This window comes from Chaetodon auriga, chromosome 10 (assembly GCF_051107435.1).
Source record: "Chaetodon auriga isolate fChaAug3 chromosome 10, fChaAug3.hap1, whole genome shotgun sequence".
NCBI lineage: Eukaryota > Metazoa > Chordata > Actinopteri > Chaetodontiformes > Chaetodontidae > Chaetodon > Chaetodon auriga.
Genome location: NC_135083.1, coordinates 4,013,041 through 4,035,016, shown reverse-complemented (window position 1 = coordinate 4,035,016; position 21,976 = coordinate 4,013,041). Strand labels below are relative to the sequence as shown.

The 21,976-nt window shown below is 45.7% G+C and overlaps 1 protein-coding gene across 3 annotated transcripts in view; it reads left to right on the top strand.

Annotated features, from left to right (window-relative positions):
• Window positions 1–21,976, top strand: part of plekhg5b (pleckstrin homology domain containing, family G (with RhoGef domain) member 5b) — a 66,885-nt gene that overhangs the window by 10,756 nt on the left and 34,153 nt on the right. The window contains exon 2 of one of the 3 annotated variants that reach the window (XM_076741180.1): window positions 8,052–8,128. In XM_076741180.1, the coding sequence (XP_076597295.1) occupies window positions 8,052–8,128 (77 nt within the window). Of the gene's footprint in view, window positions 1–8,051; window positions 8,129–19,602; window positions 19,841–20,754; window positions 20,775–21,976 lie in introns of those variants that run through there. The other 2 variants (XM_076741182.1, XM_076741184.1) reach the window with 2 other exon arrangements.

Sequence of the window (21,976 nt, the reverse complement as noted above, 5' to 3'; positions counted from 1 at the left end):
ACTCAGTGACCTGGCATGAAGACAGCCTCACATGAGGGAGAGGCGAGGGAAAGAGCGGATGAGACCAGCTCCACCGATGAAATATTTACCGCTGAAGAAGTGCATAGCCGAACTGAAATGCTTCCCTGTCTCCTCTCGGGGCTTTTTTGACGTGGCACAGGGGCACTTGCTTTCCGCTGTGCCGCCCGATTTATGCCATTAGTGAAGGGGAAGTGATAACACGGGGCTTGGGAGGAATGTTCTTCATCCTCTCCTCTCTGCCAGCCAGACTCTGGAAATCCGGCTACTTTCTGGTCAGCTTAAGGACGGTGCCTGCTGAGGCAGACCTGTTTGGCAGAGAGCGAAAAGAGGAATGCCACAGAGGCAACAGTGAGGCTTTGATCCTTACCTTTTCACCATCTCTGTAATTAAGCCCCGAGCTTCTGCTGAAAACATTTTCCAGCTCTGCTGGAGCTCCTCAGCTTGAAGGTACTTGTCCTTTTTCCAAAATATGACAGAATCAGTCCCAAAACTCACTTCTCTTGCTTCCTAATAAGAGTCACACCTGCATTTCAAGTCTTGTAACTCCATAAGTCTGAAGTGCTTCAGTGCTGTAAGTAAAATTTCAAGTTGTTTCCTTGTGAAACATAAACAACGAAGCTAGAAGCATGCAGACCTGGAGGTCCTCTCTGTATGCTGATTGTGTAGCTAGCGTACGGCTAAAGCAATCAACCTGTTTTCGTGCCTTTTTCCAACTTACTTTCATCACTACATTGACTGTTAAAGATGTGTCAGCATGCCTAAAACTATACTTCACAGGCCAGCAAAATTAAAAGAAAACATATGTTTTGATAATCAGTCAATTATTTCAGTCATTTTTCAAGAAAACAAGCTAAACGTTCTCGAGTTCCAGAGAAGCTTTGCTGCTTTTCTTTGTCATATATGATAGTTCACTGCATATTTTGGGTTTTTGGACTGTTGGTCCAACAAAACAGTGTTATCTTGTGTGAATTATGGCCTCATCAGTGTCTCCAAGATTTAGCAGATATGCTACAGGATCACATTGTCCCAATTAAAGCGTTATTTACCAAAAATCTCTTCAGAAAAACACTCGTAGCATACCGCTAACTCTGACAGACAGCTGTTCAGTGAAAGCTGATGTATGTAGCTGATGCAGATGAGCCAAAATCAGCAGTTCCACAAACGGCCACTTGAGGGTGGCCCCAGAAGTGAGTCAATCCCCATAGACCCCCATATTAAAACACCCAGTTTACAGCAGAAATGAACATGTTTACAGTCTGCTACACAGACTTTAGTGATATATTTGTTTGCTGCACCAACGGCTCTCTAACAACTCCAAGTCTGCATGTCGGCTGCAGACTGGATGCAGAGTGGGTGTTGGCATTTTTTTTTTTGGCGACTTGTCTGAAAAGCAGCTTTTGACTTGAACAAAATTAGGTTGTTTGGTGAGACATAATTTGGGTTTCAGTAGAATTTCAGATCATGGCTGTATCCCAGCTCTAACCTCCCGCTGTACACGGCGTTCACCAGGCCAGTCCAAAATATCCCCAGAGCACCAGCACACTGGCATTCCTCAGGTCGTAGTCAGCCGCGGGCTCCAGTAACAGCAGAACATGCTTCTGTTTTCCTTGGAGTTTATCACCAATAAAGCCCATAAAAAGAATAGCCTGACACGAAAAGGCCACACTGTTATATAACAATAAGCTCGTGTTTGACTGATTACTGTACTTTCTGACATAAATACCCAAAGAAATTCAAGATATGCAGTAATCCCCCTCATGACCCCTCTTAAATATGGTGACAGGGTATTGAGTTTTCTGCTAATACTCAACTCTAATGTAGGAGTCGCATAGACCGCAGACATGCATGGAGAGGCTTGAGAAAGCTGTTTGTTCACCTCTCATTGTCACTGGGTAATTCCAGAGTGAGTCTGCAGAATGAGGCCGTTACGATTTGTTTTCTCCATCCTGTGAATTGAAATTTGTTGACTGCTCATCCAGCGCTCTCTGGAACAGTTTACACTTGTTGCTCTGTGGTTTTTATACTCGGGGACCTTGGCTTTGCTCAGATGTGGTGGAGGAGGGACGAAGATAGCGGGAGGAGGGTAGGAGAGCTTGTGATGCACATGTGTGTGATTTAACCACTATGGGGGTAAAACAACATTAAGCAGGAGGGCTCCGTCTTGCCCCCGCTGCCACTAAAGCCTCAGCATTAGAAACAGCTGCAACCTGCTGGTGTTTTAACGTCTGCTCACCAGGCCCAGACTCATTCACCTGTGGAGGAATACTGAGGGGGCTCAGCTGTAAACAGGTTGTTCTCAGTGAACAGTTCATGTTGAATTGTGATGTAAATATTTTTCATTAGGTAACTTTTCCAGAATGATAGGAATAAATACACATAAACTTTTATGTTCTGTCATCAGAATTTGAAGATGTTTGTCACAAGGGACTGAGCAAAAACTGATGACACAAAGCCGAACAAATCACCTGTCTCACCTGTCACCTGGTGTCTGACAGCATCACCGGCTTTCCGAGAGTCATACCTGTCTATTAAATATGGAGCTACAGCCGTGAGACAGTTAGCTTAGCTTAGCAGAAAGAGTTCTTCTTCACTGTTGCTTCCTGGAGTGATGATGAGAAGACTCACTGCTCATAACCTCCATTCAAACTGCAGATTCTTGTTTTTAAGCTTCAGTGTAAATGAGTCAGACAAGCTGTGTCCCTGTTTCCAGTCTCTGCTAAGCTAAGCTAAGCTAAGTTAAGCTAAGCTAACTGTCTCCCGGCTCCAGCTTCAAACTGACCGTACGGATAGGAAAGAGGGATCGATCACATCCCATCTTTGTCAGATTAATTTGGGACACGGAGGATATGTGGATGGCTCATGGTAGATTCCATTCGTTAAACTTGTTTATTATCTAATTTGCACTTTTGTTTTGCACAATGGCTCGTGCATGAAGCATGTTTTAAACAGGGAGAAATGTCTCGCTTTTTCCCTCCCTTCTTGCTCCTGTTCATGGATCTGTCCGTCTATTAACCAGCCCTGATTGGCCAGACATCCCTACCTGCCTGTCTTTCCTTGCAGGTCTTCTTACCTTCTTCTTTACTCATTCCACATTCATGTATTGATGGTCTCACTTCTCTGCTCCCCTGCCTGTGCTGATATGACTATCTCTTTGCAGCGTTTCCGTATGCCATCCCGCCTGCCTGCCATCTGTGTTCGTCTCTCAGAGTCTTTTCATAACTACCTCCTGGCAAGGCGGTGCATGTCATGTTACATACAGGGTGGAGGGGCTCTTAAAAAAACATGATGTGACAATGAGGAGTGGAGCCGAAGCTTGAGCAAACAATAGAATAATCTCACTCCCTCTTCATGTGCCATGGTGCGATCTCCCCAAAAAGAAGGCAGAGTGAAGCATTCTCCACATTCCTCATAAAACGTGTTTGAAGCTCTCGGCTTAAACGTGCATGAGGCTCGGCCTCTCGGCCTAAAGGTGGAGCACCGGTGAGGCTCTGAGGGAGACGGCGGTGCGAGGGGAGATGAAGAGTATGAACACAGCAAGGTGTGATGTGGTGATAGAAGTCTGATATTGGATTTCATCTTCAGAGACCTTTAGCCTGCATCCAGATGTGGAGGTAGACCGCTCACTAAGCTCAGCATGGATGTGTGCAGTTTACAAGGATAACGGTGACAAATCTACCACTCAGAATTCAAAGTGATGCGTGAAGCAATCGTTCCTCGACCTCAGACAGCAGTAGGCCTCGTGTGTGGACGACAGTCGGCTTCTGCTGACAGATTTCATCAGCTGTAGCCGGCTGGAGTTTTAGCAAACGCTCAATTATTGTAGGAGCGAGTGATGCTATCCCAGGTGTTTTAGGTGTTTTAGTCTGTGGTAATACAGTGTGTAGACATCCACTGTGCAGCTGTGAAATGAGCACGCACACCTGGATAAATAACGTTTTAAAGGGCCGTTCTCTTTCTGTCATAGCTGCAACAAACGTACCAGACGCTGAATGCTTGATGTATGTATTCATTATCAGTTAGTCTCTTAGTTTTCTGAGTCAATGAATCAGTAATGAATGGAGAAAAACACAAATCATCTCATTTGAGAAGCTGGATATTTCTAGCATGTTTCACTTGATAAATGACTTGAGTTGTTTTTGATTAATTTTCCGATCAATAGACTAATTGTTTCAGCACCGGAGTGTGTTTACATTTCCCTCACTGCTCGCACACATGAAGACTGGAGAGAGGAAAGAAAGCACAACTCCTTCAAAAGAAAATGCGAGGACTGATTTCCCCCTTAAAGCCGCGCTCGCGCTTACGTTATGGTTACAAAATGAGGAAGTGGAGATTGACAAGTTGGAATAGTTGGTACAAGATCTTGCGTGCTCAAGTGTGCATCATTTCAAAGTTGCCCCCCGCTGCTGTGGCTTATTTATGGACGCCTAATGGGTCTGTGCCCCAGGCGGTGTCTCTCTGCGGTGAACAAGCCAGCAGAGAGCTGCGTGGATGGGATGCTCCACTGTCTCTTTAATGTGCAAGCTCATTGTCTGCTGTCACGTGTGTTCGTGTATAGTGTGTGTTTGTGTTTGCTTTTGGCTTAATCAGCAGTGCTGAGTTCAGGAATTCCAGTTCATCAGAGAGAGAAAGAGGGAGAGTCAGCAAGATATGAGCAAGTAGGAGAGAAGATGGAGCTTCAGCAGATAATGCTTTGATTATACGATGCGAGGGGATGGCCAGGTGGTAAAAAGACGGCTGAGACGAAGAGGCTGAGAGAGAGGCTGGAGTTTTGGACAGTGGATTTCAGGTTATAGTGTTTTCGCTTTTTTAAAACCAAGTTTGAATAAAGGAGTAATGTGTCACGTGACCTGTGTGGCCACGTTCATTTGTGCAGCCTCTGCAGCCCTTTTTCATGACAAGCCTGAAGGTGACTTGTTGTATTGTTGCTGTAAAGAAGTCATTGGACAGCGTCGAGAGCTGTACCAATATACAAAATCTCTTCGTCTGTTGTGTCAAATCCAAAATACTTCCTCACATGAACAGTTCAGAGGATGATGGCGGTGGATTTTATGGACGCTCCCCACTAGAATAAATCACACGGCCTGTTGTATTTCTATACAGAATTTTGAGTTCTTACTTATCTCTACAGATCAAACATACGTTTTTTTATGTTTCAGTAGTTGGTGGTGGAGGTGGCGCGTGGGTGGAGCTGAGGCAGGCTGAATGAAGCCTGGTCGCTGAAGCCTAGCAGCTAGCTGTCACTCAGATCAGCCATATCGTAATTATGCATAACTTTAAGGCTTAATGTAATTTAAAGGAGTGATGTAAAGATTCATGCCTGTGCAGATACAGAGCCCAAAAACCGTTTGTTGTTCCGGCCTGTAAACATCTTTGTAGTATGAAGTTGGGCATTTTAATATGGGGGTCTATGGGGATTGACTCGCCTTTGGAACCAGCCTAAAGTGGCCATTTGAGGAACTGCAGTTTTTATTACTTTGACATTGGCTTCATTTCCAGCCCTGGAGGTCGCCCCTGACTTTGTGGCCACTTGGGGGCAGCAGAAACAAGCTGTAGATACGACGCTGACAGATGTTCATTCACACATCCAGTCGATGCAGAGCAACATTAGCACTTATTTGTTTCTTTCCGCCTGATGAATGGAAGTCGTGTGTGAAGTCTTGCTGTGGTGGAGAAAGTTCTGCCTCTTTGGGAAACACTCCATAAAAGCTGGAGGCTCCCTCTGCAGCCTGCTGCTTGTAAACCCTGAGGGAGCCATTAGCTGGAGGCCCGCTTGGCAGAGGCCACAGTCAGAGCCTGCTCGCGGTACAGCAGAGACACGGCGGAGACTGTTTTGTCTCTTTCCCCGGAAGGTGGTTGAAGTTAGACAAGGTGTTAAAATGGGATTTTTAGCAACGTCAGCAGGGTGGCTCTAGGGATGGCTTCGTCTGCTCGCCAGTCAACCACTTTCCAGATTGAAATGTCTCAACAGCTATCAGATGGATTGGCATGAAATTACTTCCAGACATTCACGGTCCACAGAGGATGAATCCGCCTGACTTTGGTGATCTCCTCACTTTTCTTGTAGTGCCACCAGCAGGTCGGAGTTTTCCTTTATTCTGTGAAATAACTCAACATCAGTTTGATGGATTAGCACAAAGCTTCGCACAGACTGTCATGGTTCCCAGACGATGTGTCCGTCTTACTTTGATCACCTGATTTTTCCGTTAGTGCCACCAGCAAGTAGAGAATTTGGCTTTTGGAAATCATGTTCACCTCAGGATGAACTGTCATGTCTTTGATGATCCTTAAACTTTTCATAGAGCGCCATCATCATATCATCAGTTTATACAAATACCTGAAAACTATTGACATGCCCATCAGCCTCCACTTTGCTTTCAAATGTCATCAAATGTTAGCATGCTAACGCTCTAAACTAAGATGGTGAACAAGGTGAAGATTACACCTGCTAATCATCAGCATGCTAGCCATTGCTATTTTTACGTTTAACACTTGCTAATATCCACTACATCCGTGCAAATATCTCGGGCAATATTACGTATTTTTTTTACTCTGTTATATTTCTTTTACTGTGAAATAATACAAAACAATGAATTTTCTTATCCATTTCTTACCATGTGCAGTTCAAAAATGTTCATTGGCAGCATTATTACTGTATATATAGTATATATATAGTTGATTTTATTTTTTGTCTTTTTCTACATCTCCTTTTTGCTGCCTGTAACCTCTTCATTTCCCGGCGTGGGATCGATGAAGTTACATCTTAGCTTGTGAGCATGCTAACATGCAGACATTAGCATTTCGCTGGAAGCACTGCTGTGCCTACATGCTCTCTCGCTGAGTTGCTAACGTGGCTGTGGACTCTTGTTTTTACTCCCATTGAGCAAATTCATTACAGACAGGTTGACCCTTCCCTTCCCAGCGGGGAGGCCATGCTCTCTGTGGTATGCAGCAATTACAGTGTTTTTCCCTCTTCGCCACAAGCACCCTTGACCTGTGAACGTAGCTGCAGCTGAGTGGATGACTTAAGGTGACTCGTTTACGTACGCCGGCTCAGAGAAGGGCCTCAGCTGTTTTACTGTTTCTTTCATGGTGACAAATGACTGTTTGAAGTCGGCCTTAAACCACAGCCACCAGGTAACTTCACTGTCCTGCAGCAGCCCATCTCTGTCTCTGACGGTTTGGAAAGGATATGACACGTGTGGCTCGGCCAAACAGAGATCGGTGACGTTACAGGGAACAGGTTATCTGCTCTTGCTGGAGAGGTTTCACTACAAAGAGGTCTTTTTGGAACTTGCACCTTTACCGTCTGTCTCGACCCCCTCCGGCTCCTTCTGCTCCCCTTCCTGCTCTCACTTTCTCCCTCCTGCACATGTATATTCTGTTTTTCTCATTAGGCTCACAGATAAATATTGGTGCGCTCAGGCTCTCTGTTATGATATCTTTATCGTGTGTGTACATGTAGAAGATGGAGACGTAAACACTGCCTTTTATCACACCCTCAATCCGGCGTTGGACGACTAGTCAAGTAGATTTTAGAGGTTTATTTGACAATGGTGATTTGTTAGTGTGGAGCCGAGTGCAGCGAGCTTACCCGCGATGAGTGCGTTTTCCTACAGAAACCAGAGAGGGCTTCCTCTCATTTGCTTCATTTTCTTCCTGTCTCTTTGGTCGTTATTCATTTGGCTCTGATCTCCTCCCAGCAGCACACCCCACCCTCTTCCCTCTGTTTACCTTTCCTTCAAGAAATCTCTTTAAGCAGAGTAGTCTTTTTTTTTTCATTTCATGACATGGCTTCTTGGTCCTCTATTGCTGGGTGAGAGTGTTTTTCAGGCCCAGAGTCCCTCTCCCTCCCTCTCTTTCACTCCGTCCTTGTGTAAACACAGGCAGTGACTTCAGTCTTCGTGTCTACAGTATGTTTTTACAGCTTTACCAAGAAAGGTGTGTTAATGGAGTTGTCGCTGGCTGGACGGCTGGTTTGGTGTTTTAGTGATAAAGAGAGATGTCAAATTGACTTGTGTGTTCTGTTTCAGATGACAAGCCCGTCCAGGAGGAGGACTGGGTGGTGTGCCAGCACCCTGAGTGTCCCGAGCGCCGGAGGGCCTCCAAGGTAAGACCCTCAAACCTGCCAGTCGACCAAAAGAAGGCCTGACTGATTCCACTGAGCAGTATGACAGTGTTCAGAGCGTCTTCACGTCCCAGAAAGTCTCACTTCAAGGAGTAGTTTGACGTTTTTGGGATAAATGTGAGAGAAGAGAAGATCAGTATCACTCTCTTATTGACCTTAGCGTCTTAGCTTAGCTTAGCATAAAGAACAAAGTAAGGAAGCACCTCTTTTTACAATTCAGTTTTTGTAGAAATGTAACAAACAAGGTATAAAGTGTTATTCAGTGAGCTTCGGAGGTGCTGGGAGGTGTGTTTTTTTCCTTTTGGACAGAGCCAGGATAGCTGTCTACAGTGTTTATGCTAAGTTAACAGACGGTATCCTTAAATTTAACAGACAGACATGAGAGTGGCACAAATCTTCTCATCCGAGTCTTCACCAAAATAAGCTATTTCTCAAAATGTCAGAAGCATTACAGCTACCGTGAGAGCTGGATTCTGACAGCTGGGACAGCTTGATTTTCATTTTCATCGTAGTTGCGAAACACCTCACGTTTTCTCTGAGAAGTGAGAGTAAATGAGGGCAGAGAGAGAGAACGACACAGAACGAGGGTCCTCAGACGGACCAGCAGCATTGAGATTAGACTGTTCTCCTTTGTTTCAGCAAATGCCCAAAAATGACAAGTCCAAGACTAAAACCTCTGTGGGCCATTGAATTACAGGTCTCATCCGTCAGGAGGAAATATGATGTTATAGAGCCACAAGGTGTGCTGAGGAGGAGGCGGGGATGGTTGAACGGGTTAACAGAGCGTCAGACTTTGCCACAGGACACTGCTGTTCATTTCCTGTTTCCTACCGACAGACAGCGTTGGTTTCTTTAAACCACGACCACAATTGTCCCCAAATCTTAACCAAGTGGTTATTATTGTCACCATGATGACAAATGTCCCCTGACCTTAACCAAGTAGTCATTTTAACCCAAATCATGAGCTTTCCTTAACCCTAACCGAGTCGTTTCTGTGCCTGAACCTGACCAGACTTAAGCCTTAAAATGCCTTTTCTGCAGCAGTGATTTGCAATGGTTTTGGGAGACACTGAAGTGATGTTGTCCTGCCGATAGAGACGTCAGCTCAGAAAACGCACATACATGTCGTTTTGCATACATCTTGTTGTGCTATCACATGGCCAGCGCATCAAACCCCCACGCCACCAGGACACCCCGAGAAGACTAAAACGACACAGCCTTAAAGCGAAGGTGCACGCGGCCTGTCTTTGTCCTTGCTCGTCCCCCTGAGCCCGTGGCCCTCGTCGGATGTCCACAGGGGTTCCTGCATCTCTCTTGTGTTGCATTACAGCACAGTGGAGGTGAAGCAGCGAGCGGCAGAGCTGCTTTCCTTCTTTTAGGTGTTAAAGGGGGCGTGAGTGTCGGGGCTCTGTGTCTGACCGCCAGACTGTGAAATGAATTATTCCTTTGAAGCCACTGGTTTCTGAAAATGGGAGTCTGGCCAGAGGACGGAGGGAAGCCGACACAGCGTCTGGTCCTCCGTCGGCCTCTCGGCTGTTTCGGTCCATCGGCTCCCTCCTGCCACCAGAGCCGAGCTCGAGACGGGTTTTCCCATTGAATCAAGATGTTGTCCCTCGCCGTCCACCCTGCAGGAACAATAGAAAGGGAAAAGGACAGAGAAGACGGTGACTTCACTCAGCACGTGTGGAGACAGAGACGGATATATATAGTTTTTCTCCATGGCAACAGAGAATAATAAAGTGGGGGGGAAGAAGAGAGCCAAAGAGCTTAACCTGAGCTCTCCCTGCTCCTCTTTGCCTGCTCCTCACGTTATTGACTCCCCCAGCCCCTCTGTCTCCCCCCCCCCCCCATGATCCCTCCTTTTCTTTTTTTTTTTTAAAGATGTGTTTGCAGAGTTGTGAATGAGGCAGAAGGGGAGTTCATGCTCTGTGCTTTAAAGGACATGTATGCATTCGTGCTGATATGACCTTCTGTGGCACACGGGGGGGGGGGGCAGGCAGTGTGGGACAAAGCATGTCTGACGCCACCTGTCTCCTTGGTCAGGGTCAGGGTTGATGTTGTTATGTAAGGAGATTAGGGAAAGACTTGTGGCCCAGTGTGGACTGGGACAGACGGACGGGGGGGGGGGGCAAAAAAAGACAAAGATGATGAGACAAAGCTTTTTACCTGCTGCCAAAATATCAGTTTGGCAATAAAGTAAACAGCTCTTTTAAATCGTATTAACCTGAATTCATTGGTGTTTTTGGCCTCTTGGATCCAGTAAAACCAGCCATTAACTCCACATTAGTGTATTGTCACCATATAAAGGTGAATTTGTTAGCAAATATTTGCCCATTTATACATTGAGCAGATACATCATCATCATATTTCTGGCCATCTAATATGTTTAAATCCAGCAGGACCTTCAGCTGCTAAATGCTCCACTGCGCTCGTCAGCTAGTCACCAGCTGAAAACCTGGTGGAAGCGGCGAGAGTGACTGAGAGCTTCACGCCGTCAAAGCCAAACAGTGGACTGAAAGAAAAGCTGAGGGGAGGTCTCTGTGGGTTTGTCTCTACAGGCGACCCCTTTCACATAAAACTATTTATGTGCTCCATTGCTAATATAAAAAATATTTATTGTACTCACTTTAAGCATTTTCCTGCACTGACTGAAGTAATGACTTATTTTCAAGGTCAGACTTTACTTTTAAATGCCAGCAGGTCAGTAAAACACAGGCCATACAGGCGCATCGTGTATTTTAGATTTAGAATTAATTTAAGCCCCTCGTCAGAGATCTGTTTCCTCTTTATCTTCAAAGGGCCTTTTTCTGTTCATTATTGTAGAACAGTACACCGCGGTGAATGAAAGGAAAACATCATATTTTTAAAGGTTTGACCTCAGATTACTGCGTCATGATGCATCAGTGTGTTTTTTTTAAGCTCGTACTCTTTGATGCGTGATCCCACAATGATCCACTCTGTTCTAATAAAGAGGGGATGTCCCGAGATGTCACAATGCCTCGTATGTCCGATGATTTCAGCACTTCGAGGAGTGACCTAAGGTGAGTCGTGATAGTTTGGGTATTTCCGGACTATAAAAAAATGAAATTGATAGCGTGGCGTAATCATTTCTGAGAGCGTGTTCCTCATTAGGTCCGTCTCATGGCTGTTGCTCATGTGTTCAAACAGCAGGGGGCAATGTCATGACAAGCCTGACCTGCAGGCCTGCTCTGCTGCTGATCTTCCTCGCTCGCTCTGCATTCGCCTCACAAGTGAGAGGCACATTTCTTGGAAGAATGAGAACATAAATACATCCCCTGACTTTCGCCCGCTCCACCCACTAAGCAGATTTAGACGCATCAAAGAAGGCATTTTTACTGACAAAATGAAAAACATTAAACTTTTATATTTCATTTTAAGAGTTTTTTTTTTTTAAGCACTAGGAATAGCCTCTTTGATATGCCGGCGGCTTGGCAAGAGGACACAGAGCAGACACAAACACAGAGAGGCAGAGGGAGGGAGAGTCTCAGGCCGGTCCTGTTCTGCATTTAAAGCGTCTCACTCGCAGACAGGCCTGCCTTTGGTCTCATGCTGCCGTGCATCAGGTCCCGACGGGGCCGTGTCTCCTCCAGTCTCAGCATGACTGGCCTGGAATCGAATGAGTTCACCTGCACCATAATTTTGTGAAATCACACCAGGTGTCAGCCCCTGTGCTCCTGCTGCCGTAGCTCAGCGCTGTCACCACATTACACAAGAGCACTCTGCTAGAAGGCTTTGGGGCGGCCCGGCGCATGTGTTTCCAGTGCATTTGGATGCTTTGCTGTGGGTTTCTGCAAGCCGGCGGGATTTAAAACCAGCCTGCAGGTGTCCAACTGGAAGATGACGTTCAAGCCAGACTTAGATCTTGGCTGAGTTGGTGGGATTCATTTCAGATTAGCGATCAATGCTAGTCTGAGCTTGCTCCCTGGATCTAGACTCCCACATGGAAGGGCTTATTATCCCTGATCACCCCCCCTTCCTGCTGTTCGCTTCTATCCCCATCTCCTTCATTTCCCTCCCGCCCTCCCTCGGCTCTGACGGGACAGGACCAGACAAGACAGCTCAAGGTGTGGGTTGCCTTGGCAATGGGCCCCTCCCTGCCCAAACAGCTGGAGGCGCAGGGATAATGTGAAGAGAGTCTGGGTTCGACAGAGACCGAAAGGATGAAGAGGAGTTTCAGTCTGCTGGCTTTGACTTCTGGGCTCTGTCTCTCTCTAAGTGCGTTAGGATGCATGTGTCACTCACACTTCTGCTCTGTTCAAGAGTAAAAACTGGCTGCAGACAAAATCATCAGATCTGTAAAATCCCTCAGATGAATACATGAAACAAACAGAAATTCCATGTTTTCTTTATATTTTCTGCCATCTGATGTTTGGCAGCCGCTCCTCTGTCATCCGGTTTGTTCTCTTCTTCTGCAGTGCTTTCATGGAATCTGACTGGAGAATTAGTGCCACCAGTTGTTCACCTCAATGTACGCAACTCCTACTATTTCCACCCTGGAAGGAGTTCGCATTAATTTTCTCTTTCTTGTGCTGATTTTCTGGAAATTCCATGAAAATCTGCGCTGCCCTTCGATGGAAACCAGGCTTGTGTGTCTCATGCCGTTACTCACTCCTCACCCCCGTTGTGTTTTTGGTCATTCTCTCTCTTCTCATAACCCTCGTCTCTGTCCCTGTTCATTCACACATGATGACTAATCCTTTGTTGATGTTTTAGGGAAAATAATATCACATTAGTCAGACAAGCACAGACGCACCCCTGTGATGTACCCCGCGCAGAATCACCTGATTATCCAGGGGCTGAATCATTCAACCTTTAGCTGTTCTTTGTTTTTTCAATTTGTCAAATTAGATTTTCTTTTCGTGCACGTTTTTGCTTCGTTACAAAAACAGACACACTGGCTCTGCTGACGTTAACCGTGCTCTCTGTTCCACTGACCCGCTTGGTCGAAAAATCTCGGCTAACTGACACTGACAGGGAGCTGCTAAGGCTGCTGAGTAAATACTGTCATTGGGCTGGATGCCCACTTTCTGTATGTGTCAAGAGGCTGAAGGGCGCTGAGGGTATTAGGTGCCATTTATTGGCAGAGAAGGATTAAGTTCTGGGTGTCGTGCAGTTCCTTTAACACCCTCTCATCCGCCTGAACGTTGGCCACCGTTCAGCCTGCAGGGATTCACTTCTCCTGCAAGGTCGGAGCCGCCAGCCACTCAGCATGTATGGATCGTACATGTAAAACAGCTGTGTGCATCCTCTTAGTTTAGCTCTCCTCCTCATCTCTCTCGTTCTTTGGTTCTTTTGAGGAAGCTTCTGTTTTGTTTAAAAGGTCCTTGCCTGCAGAACTGCTGTGCATTTTGTGCCTTTTTCTCTCTTTGCAAGAATTTCCATCATCTACAGTAAACTGTCACAGTTGATTTATCGAGAACAGGAAAATGCAGTATGTTCATCAGTTTTGCTTGATTGCTACCCGCATGCATTTCTCACAGCTTGTGTTGCGTTTGAGTAACTTGAGTGACTGCAGACTGCAGACTCTTTAAATTGGTTTTCTGGAAAAACAAAATGTAAAAGGATGTGACCTCAGCTCTAACTGTAAAGTTCTTGGAAAGTTTACTTTATGAAGTAATGCAAGCCCAGTAATGGAAATAGTCTGCAGTGCTCTGATGACTGTGGAGTCATTTAGACATCAGGGGAGCTGAGGAAACGTTACCTAATCACTTTTCAACAGGAAACTGACCGTCGAGATACTCGGGTGTTAATTTGTTTATGAAGGGAAGGGAGAGCGTGCATGTACTTTTCCAGCATTTCGTTCCCCGATTCACATTCAGACGCACTTGTTCACACACAGCAGCTGCTCGGTAGACAGTTTTTCTTGCTGACTAGAAGTTTGGGGTTCATTATCTTTATTGTTGCTATTAAAACAACTACATACAGGGCTCCTCTGTAAAGGATAGCAGCTGTAAGTTCACACTAGGGAACCATTGTATTATTAAAAACTCACTGGAGTACTGTGTGACAGTGGTAGCTTTATGCTAAGAGTTGTACTTGTACCAGTATCAGACAGTACACTCAGTACTCACCAGCCTGTGGATACTTCTGGCTGCCTGCCGAGCTTGGTGAGACTCACTGCTGCAGTTTAGTTAGTACAAAAAAAAGGGTATGACTGTAAAAGAAATAAAACAGAATGTGATCGTTCGCTAATCCTTTCTAAAATTTAGTGAACAGGGTCGGAAATTTACTGTGGAGTGAGTTTGAACATTTATCTCTCAGTGGCTGGTAGATGGTTAATTTCCTGATACTCAGTTAAAAACAGTATGCTCCCAGTGACAATACTAACATGGTATAAAGTTCCCCATTTTCACCATCTTATTATCAAAGTATTGGACAAACATCCATTTTGACCTGATGATGGCTCTAAATGAAAAGACAAATGATCACCAGAGTTATAACAGCTCATCCTTCAGGTGATTTGGATGTCAGTCCCAACTTCCATGGTGATCCCTTCAATAGTCATTGACAGTGTTCACTCCTAACCGTAAAAGTCGAACCCAATGGTGGCTCTACAGGAAAACTCAGGGTTTCATCAAACTCGGCAGGATGCATCGTTGAGGGATCGTGAGTACCTGTGCAGATGTTGGTGCCAATCAATGCAATGCATAATGAGATATTTCAGTCTGAACCAGATTGGTGGACTGACCGACGGACAGACCCACTGACGTATCAACATTGCCACCCATAGACTCGCTGCTATATGGCCAGATTCAGTCATCGTCTGGGGCCCAGTTGGCTGAGGGGTCAAACACTGTTCCAGGCTTTAATTAGACCATAAACTGTCAGGTAAAGCTGAAATACGTTCAATAGTCACTATAAATGCAGCGTGTATGTGAACCTTTGGGTGTTTCATTTGGTGAAAGAAGCAGTCTGGACCAGACCGACTGGCCCTCGCCTGCATTTTAACACTCTTAATCATCCCCCTGTTTGGATCCAGTACGTGAATAAGTTCATGAACCAGGAGTTTCAGAAACATTTTTTATTGGGGTAGTCTGTTTACTCCATGTTTTTGACGCAGTAATCGGCTTTGTGACTCTGAACAGTGTGAGTTTATGGAAGGTTGACTTGTCACCAGCCGCTCATGACGCGTCGTGTAAATATTGTCACCACATGGGAAAACTGAACTGATCGTCAGCATTACTGAAGCAAAAGTTTTCATGTTGAGTGCCAGCTGGCCTCGTTGTACGATACACGTCAGCTGATGATAACTTTTCTTTTTAAGTGGATCTAACACAACACACCGAGTTTATAGTGTCAAAGACAGAAAGTCAGACTTCATATTCCCAATTTTAGTTTACAACCTGTGGACATTTCTCTCCAGTGGAGTAAGACTGGATCCCAGCCACCCCAGCAGGCTACAACAGGCTGGCAGCTCCCTCTTGTACAGACACACAGGGACTTCATCAGCCGTGAACCAATCACAGAGTGTTTCCGCCCGGCTGTACTTTTCCAGCCCTATGGGATGTGATAATCCATAAAGAGGAAGCCGATGACTCTGATACAGTGACTCATTTTACGTCAGACCGCGGCTTAATGGAGAGGTGAGGGTATGGAAAGGAGGAAACATGAGTGTGTGGTTTTGTTTATTAAAATGTGTTTTGTCACATTTCGAGAACGCCTGCTGATTCTGAAGAACCATGTTTGACCAAACGACACACTCAATAGCTTTGTGACACAATCAGCATAACAGTGTGCGCTTAAAACGAGACTTTAGGACTGTTAAAAGAAGTAAGTTTGCACTCTCCCTCTTACAAATGCAGTTGAGTTAATTAGCAGTAAAACGCATCCCTGTTAAACTCAGTACATTCAGGGTTCTTGCTGCCGCAGTGAGACCAGCTCCAGTAGCTTTTGGCGGCAGCTGACAGCTAATGTTAGCAGACTTTAGATCAGGATTTCTTCCTAAGTAACGTTAGTGCGCCGCAACAAGTTCGCAGTCGGATACTCCAACACTTCCTTATGCCCAAACAACAGAATTCGTCATCTGGCAATGACTCTCAAAGTAACATATATGACCATTGTAGAATACCGGTGGTGATGGACATGATAAGATGTTGTCACATGGTTAGATAGAAATAGAAATAGGGACAGGAACAGCCGTCTCCTGGGAGAAAGTCCTGCGTGTTTGACCCATTGGTCCACCCCGACCTCCTTACATAAATACTGGCTGTAGCAAGCTGCCTGACAGACCACCTCGACGTCGTGTTTTTGGAGAAGACCGTCCGGATGTTCAACATTTCAGTGGTTTTATCTCAAAAGTAAAAACAATAAGGAAACATTGTCTCCTGCTTGTGGTCCACTTTCCCTTAGCGAGTGATGAGACAGACATATTAACTTTACGCTAAGTTGGTATGTGTTTGTTAGCAGTCGCTTATTTACACATCCAGCAGACATGAAGCAACGCTGCCGCTCCTATTGAGTCCTTTTAGTTTTAGTTTTAGTTTTAGTCACCCTTCTTTTAGCTCTGTTTGTGGTCAACCCCTGGGGGACATGTCTGCCACTTCAGCTGTTAAAACCTCCACTTCATGTCCAACAGTTTGTCTCTAACTGTGCCCGTCTGCTGCTTGCTGTTGGACAGGTGTACAGCAGGTTTATCAGAGGTTTTTCATTGACTACCTGCTGCTGCTGCTGCTGCTGGAAAAGCACAACAAACTGCAGAGTCGGGTGATAATTCTCTGAGGGTTCTTCACCTCAAGCGAGCCTTTTCACATCACGCCCTCCTGTCATTGATTGTTAATATAGAAATATTGATTAGAGCAGATCTATAAAGCAGCTGACTGAAGAGAACTGTGGGAACTGAAGAGAAACTCAAAGCGACACCGTCCCGTCATCCTGTAATTGCTGCTTGTGGTCTCAGTGGGCGTTGTTGAGCAGGAGTTGCATCGTCTGACTTTGAAGTCATCATGTATGTCCTTCATATAAAAAGCAGCTTATCTCATGTTATGAGCCGCCGTGCTGAGCGTCAAGATCAAATGCTGACCCAAAATAATGATGTAACTCCACTGAAATGTGGGAAAAGAGGATGTCTGTCCCTCAGGTTAGTGGAAAAAATCAGTTTGACAGACATCCAGCAATAACAAACAAGCTGGACACTGACTTACGTCTGTCCATCCATACAATGTCTCGTCAGGGAAGTATAGACACTAGTAAGGGGGGGGGTGTACCGCTGACGCCAGCCCAGCCCCCCAGGAGCATCCCAGTCAGGAAGCAGCATCACGGCAGACAGGGGAATAACAGGAAGAGGGTACCTGACCGGCGCTCCAATGGAAACGACCTCGTGTGGGTCGACCAATATAGCCGGGGTTCAAAGACTTAAGAGAGGGCCCCCAGTGAGGGGACGGATTGAGAAAACAGCCCCCCTAAATCCCTCGCATGCGAACAGTCTTCTCATGGCAAACCCCACTAATTGTTGGTTTGCTCTGAGTGTTTGGAGAATGTAAACAACCGCTCCTTAATGAAATGCTGTGAGAATGGCAGCCTGCGCAGCTCAGTTAGAGAGGCGATAATAAGCTTTGAAAGTCTCCCGTTCACAACGTGTCATTATGGCTGTGGAAGCACTTGCACCCTAAATCGCTCTTAACTGAAGCCAGCCACGCAACCGTGGAACTTCCAGCAGCATCACGGGGGAAATATTCGCCTCTAATCCTTTCTCTGTTTCTGCGCTGCTTCTTCTCCTCACACCGACTTACTCATCACTTATCTTCACGCTCACATTTCCCTTTGCCCCCCCCCCTCCATTTTTAACTGCTCCCCGTGAAGACTTGAAAGAATTCAGAGCTTATGGTTATTGAGGGGTTAATGCCAAGGTCAGGGATCGAGGGAAGGCCACTCGTGTTCAACCCCCTCCCCATCTCTGCCTCCAACAATGGCAGTGCCAGTGGGGTCTAATCCTTCACGGTAATTGCATCGCTGCTGTCCATTCTTTTAAATATAACCCCCCCCCTAATTAAGGCTGACAGCGGGGGGTGGCGGGGCAGACATGGATTCAACAGGTCGCCTTGTTTTGAAGACACAGGACACGAGGAGGTGGGGTCTGACGATGAAAACCTACCCGCCCCTCGGCCAGTTCACCCCTAGCTTCAGGTGATCGTTTCTGTGAGCGAGCTAATTGCGGACAACTTGAACGCGGTTCATCTTGGATTAACGTGAATGACGAAGGAACAGAGAGTGGTGGGCTGAGTGTTTGGTCAGCGCTGCAGACCCTAACAGGACATCAGGCTATAAACCACACTTAGCATGCTTAGTTCCTCCACCACACACCCACCCAGCGCTGCGCTCTCCCACACACACACACACACACACACACACACCACAACGCGCTCAGGCTGCAGCGAATGCTTACTCATTTTCACTTTATGTTTTCTTGATTGATCGGTTGCCTGAGCTCGTGTCATCATGTCTTGTCTTGTCACATGTCCTGAATATTTGCTTACTTCAGTCAGTTCTGCATCTCCACCTCCAACCATCAGGTGCTTTTGTCATTATTTCATCATTATAACTCCCAGAGCCCCCAGCGATGTCTTTAAATTGTATGTTTTATCCAACCATCAGTCCAAACCCCAAAAATATAAAATTTACTATCATATGTGATTAGAAACAAGCAGCAGACCCTCATATTTGTGGGGCTGGAACCAGTAAATATTTGGTGTTTTTTTACTTTAAAAACTGATGGTTAATCAGACATGATTAATTGACAGATTAGTAATGTTTTGATTGACTAATCGATTAATCAGCTAATCGTTGCAGGTGACACTGGGTCACTGCGATGTCATCGGGGTTGTTTTTCTAGCGGAGACAAAGCCACACGATATTACACAACGGCGGGAGGAGCTGTGATGGCGTTAATTGACTTGGACGTACAAAATGAGTGGATTTGGACGAGTTCATAGATTTTCAAACTCGTCTCTTATCTGTTTTTGATTGATCTGAACAGACTGAACGTGGTCTCATACATGTTTGTGCACTGATGTTGTCTGAGTTTTGGTGTTTGCGTGAACAGATTTGCTCCCACTCTGCCGCTGAGTGAACGCCCTCTCTTAACCTCCCCTCACCTCAGGGTCAAAGTTCAGATGAAGTAGTAAGCGGGGGAGCGGGGGAGTCCGGATCAGAACGACGGTGACTTTCGCTCCCTGAGTTCGAGCTTCAGGCCGATCATCTGAAACATCTCAGAGCCGCTCGTCAGATGGAAAACTTTGCTAATTCTCCGCAGAAGAAGGGATCAGTTTCAGTGGGAGTACACATGAGTCAGCCAGGATGTGTGTGAGCTTGTGGGGGTGCGCTGGAAATGGTGGGCGGGGCTGATTTTCTGTGTGTGTGCGTGTGTCGTGTGTCTTCCCAGTAGACCGCTGTAGTAAACACAGGCAGCTTCTCAGCTCTGTCACCGTCTTTCGATCCCACCTGTCTGTCAGATTTACTTCGTCCGGTGTTTTCAGCCTGAAGGTCGGGATTATTTTTAACGCACTGACACACACACACACACACACACACTCATCTGAGGGACTGGAGAGTGTGTTTGATTCAGTTTGGGACTAAAACTTTCACCACCTGCTGCCTGTTGGACTTTGGAGATATTGATTGGCTCTTCCTCTGAAACTCAAAGAGGTTTTCTTTCCTGGGAAGTGGAGTTTTTCTATGGTGAGTAAATCTAACGTAAAGTCATCTTTGTCTCGTGACGACGCTTTTCTTAACAAACTTATCGGAGTGTTTGTGTTAGAAACACTCAGCATTAGCGCTGTGTTATTGTGGTCTTCATTCATTCTCTATTAAAGCGATAAGTAGGATCACAACAATGTTGATCACTGAATAATCTGCTGATTATTTTCTCATTTGATTAGTCTTTAAAACACCAGGAAACAGTGGAAAACGCCTCAATGTGTCATCAAATGTCTTGTTTTATAAAACCAACTCCTAACCTCAACGATAATGACGTGATTACAAGACGCGGAGAAGCAGAAAATTCTCCCATTTGACAAACTGTCAGGTGACGGTTGATGGATTAATCACCTGCCCATCGACTAATCAGCTAATTGGCTAATTGCTGCGCCTCTAAGCCAAACAGTCGACCTTTAGGACAAATCCTCACCGGCTGACCTTCCCTTTGTGAAATAACCTGTTTTTCTCCGTCTGTGTGAGGCAGTGAAGGTAGCACAGTCACATCTGTACAGACCAGCACTTTAAATCTGTTTTTCCTGCTGTGTCTGCATATTTCACATCTGCTTCTCATATCAGCAGACCAGTGCACCCCCTGGCACCCACCAGCCTTCTCTCCTTTCCATATTCCTTTATACCAAATTGGAAAAGGTTCCAAATAATCAATTTCCATGTCATATTTGGAGCCGCTTGTGTCCAAATCACAGCTCTAATTTAACTTGGAATACCCTGTTCTTTTTTTTTTCCCTCTCACTTCCTCCTTTTTTGGTCTTGTTCACCGCCCTCCTGTCTATCTCTCTCTCTTCCCTGCCCTGAAGCTATGGATAGGAAGGCTGGTTGCGTCATAGTCCAGCCAGCAGTGCCTGAGACAGCAGTCAGTACACTTGACTTTGTTAAGGCAGAGAGGGACCAGCTGCTGGTGAGTGGTGCTTTTCTCATGTGCTCGTATTGATCACCCTGGGCCGACCGAGTCGTTTCTTTCCTGAAGGGCCGCTCGAGCGTGCTGTTTTCCCTCAGTGACGGCACTGTGACAGTGGCATGTGTCATTTGGGTGTCATGTAAATATTTGGCCGGGCTGCGGGGGTTGGGGTCAGACGTGTTTCAGCTGAAGTTTATCGAAAAACAATTAAAAATAAACAGCTAAAAACAGCTTCTGCTTCAGAATTCTTTCACCATACAGCCCGTAAAAGAGTTTCCAGTCGCCTGTTTCAGTTGTATTCAGATGAAAAAAGGGACCGTTTCCAACAGGGAAAATGAGGAGGTAATATTGTTCTGGGCAAACTTGTGTGCATGTTGAAACATACCTTTCACTGGTATGCACAGTCTGCCTCACAGAAAGGAGTTACAGTGTTTCCTGCGAGCATGTTTGTTCCTGAGTTTGTTGTTTCTGTGGCAAACGCTCAAAGCGGCAGTGCTGTCAGATGGACGTTTGGGCAGTGTCTGATTTCATGTTAAGATTATTTGCATAGTACTCTGCTGTGTGTGATAGAGCCGGGGGATCACGGATAACGGATAACGGAGATGCGACCGGTGTTAATGAATATTTGGAGTCAGCACACCTGTAATTTGCATGTTTATTAGCAGGAGAGAAGTGCAGATGTTCCATAATGGACTTGGGGGGTTATTAACTTCCGCTGTGTTGCAGTATAAATATGAAAGTGATGTCACTGCGTAAATGAGACAAAATGAGGCCGTTTGTCCTAAATGTGTGTAGTGTGTAATCTGGGAAAAAACCCTTCCTCTTCCTCTGGTGTGTCACCGTGAAGAGGAGGATGACATTATGAAATATTCTGCACAGGCGCTCAGTTTGTAATCTGACATCCAAATACTATCAAACAAACCAGTGAGTCACACAAACTGATCCTGAGGCTGATAGACTGGATATGAAATGCTCTTTCAGGAGGTTATTCCAGGTCAGAGTTTTTTTCTTTGCTGCTGGTAACATCGGACACACCAAGTTAAATGAAAGAAGCCACGAATAAAGTGATTTAAGTAAACTGACTGAGCTGTTAGCTTGCTAATTGGCTAAATCCCTTCCGTGAACAGTGTTTGTCCTATCACAGATTAGCAGCTGTGACTCGGCACGGCTCACCTGTTCGAGTCACAGCAGTGTTTGATATG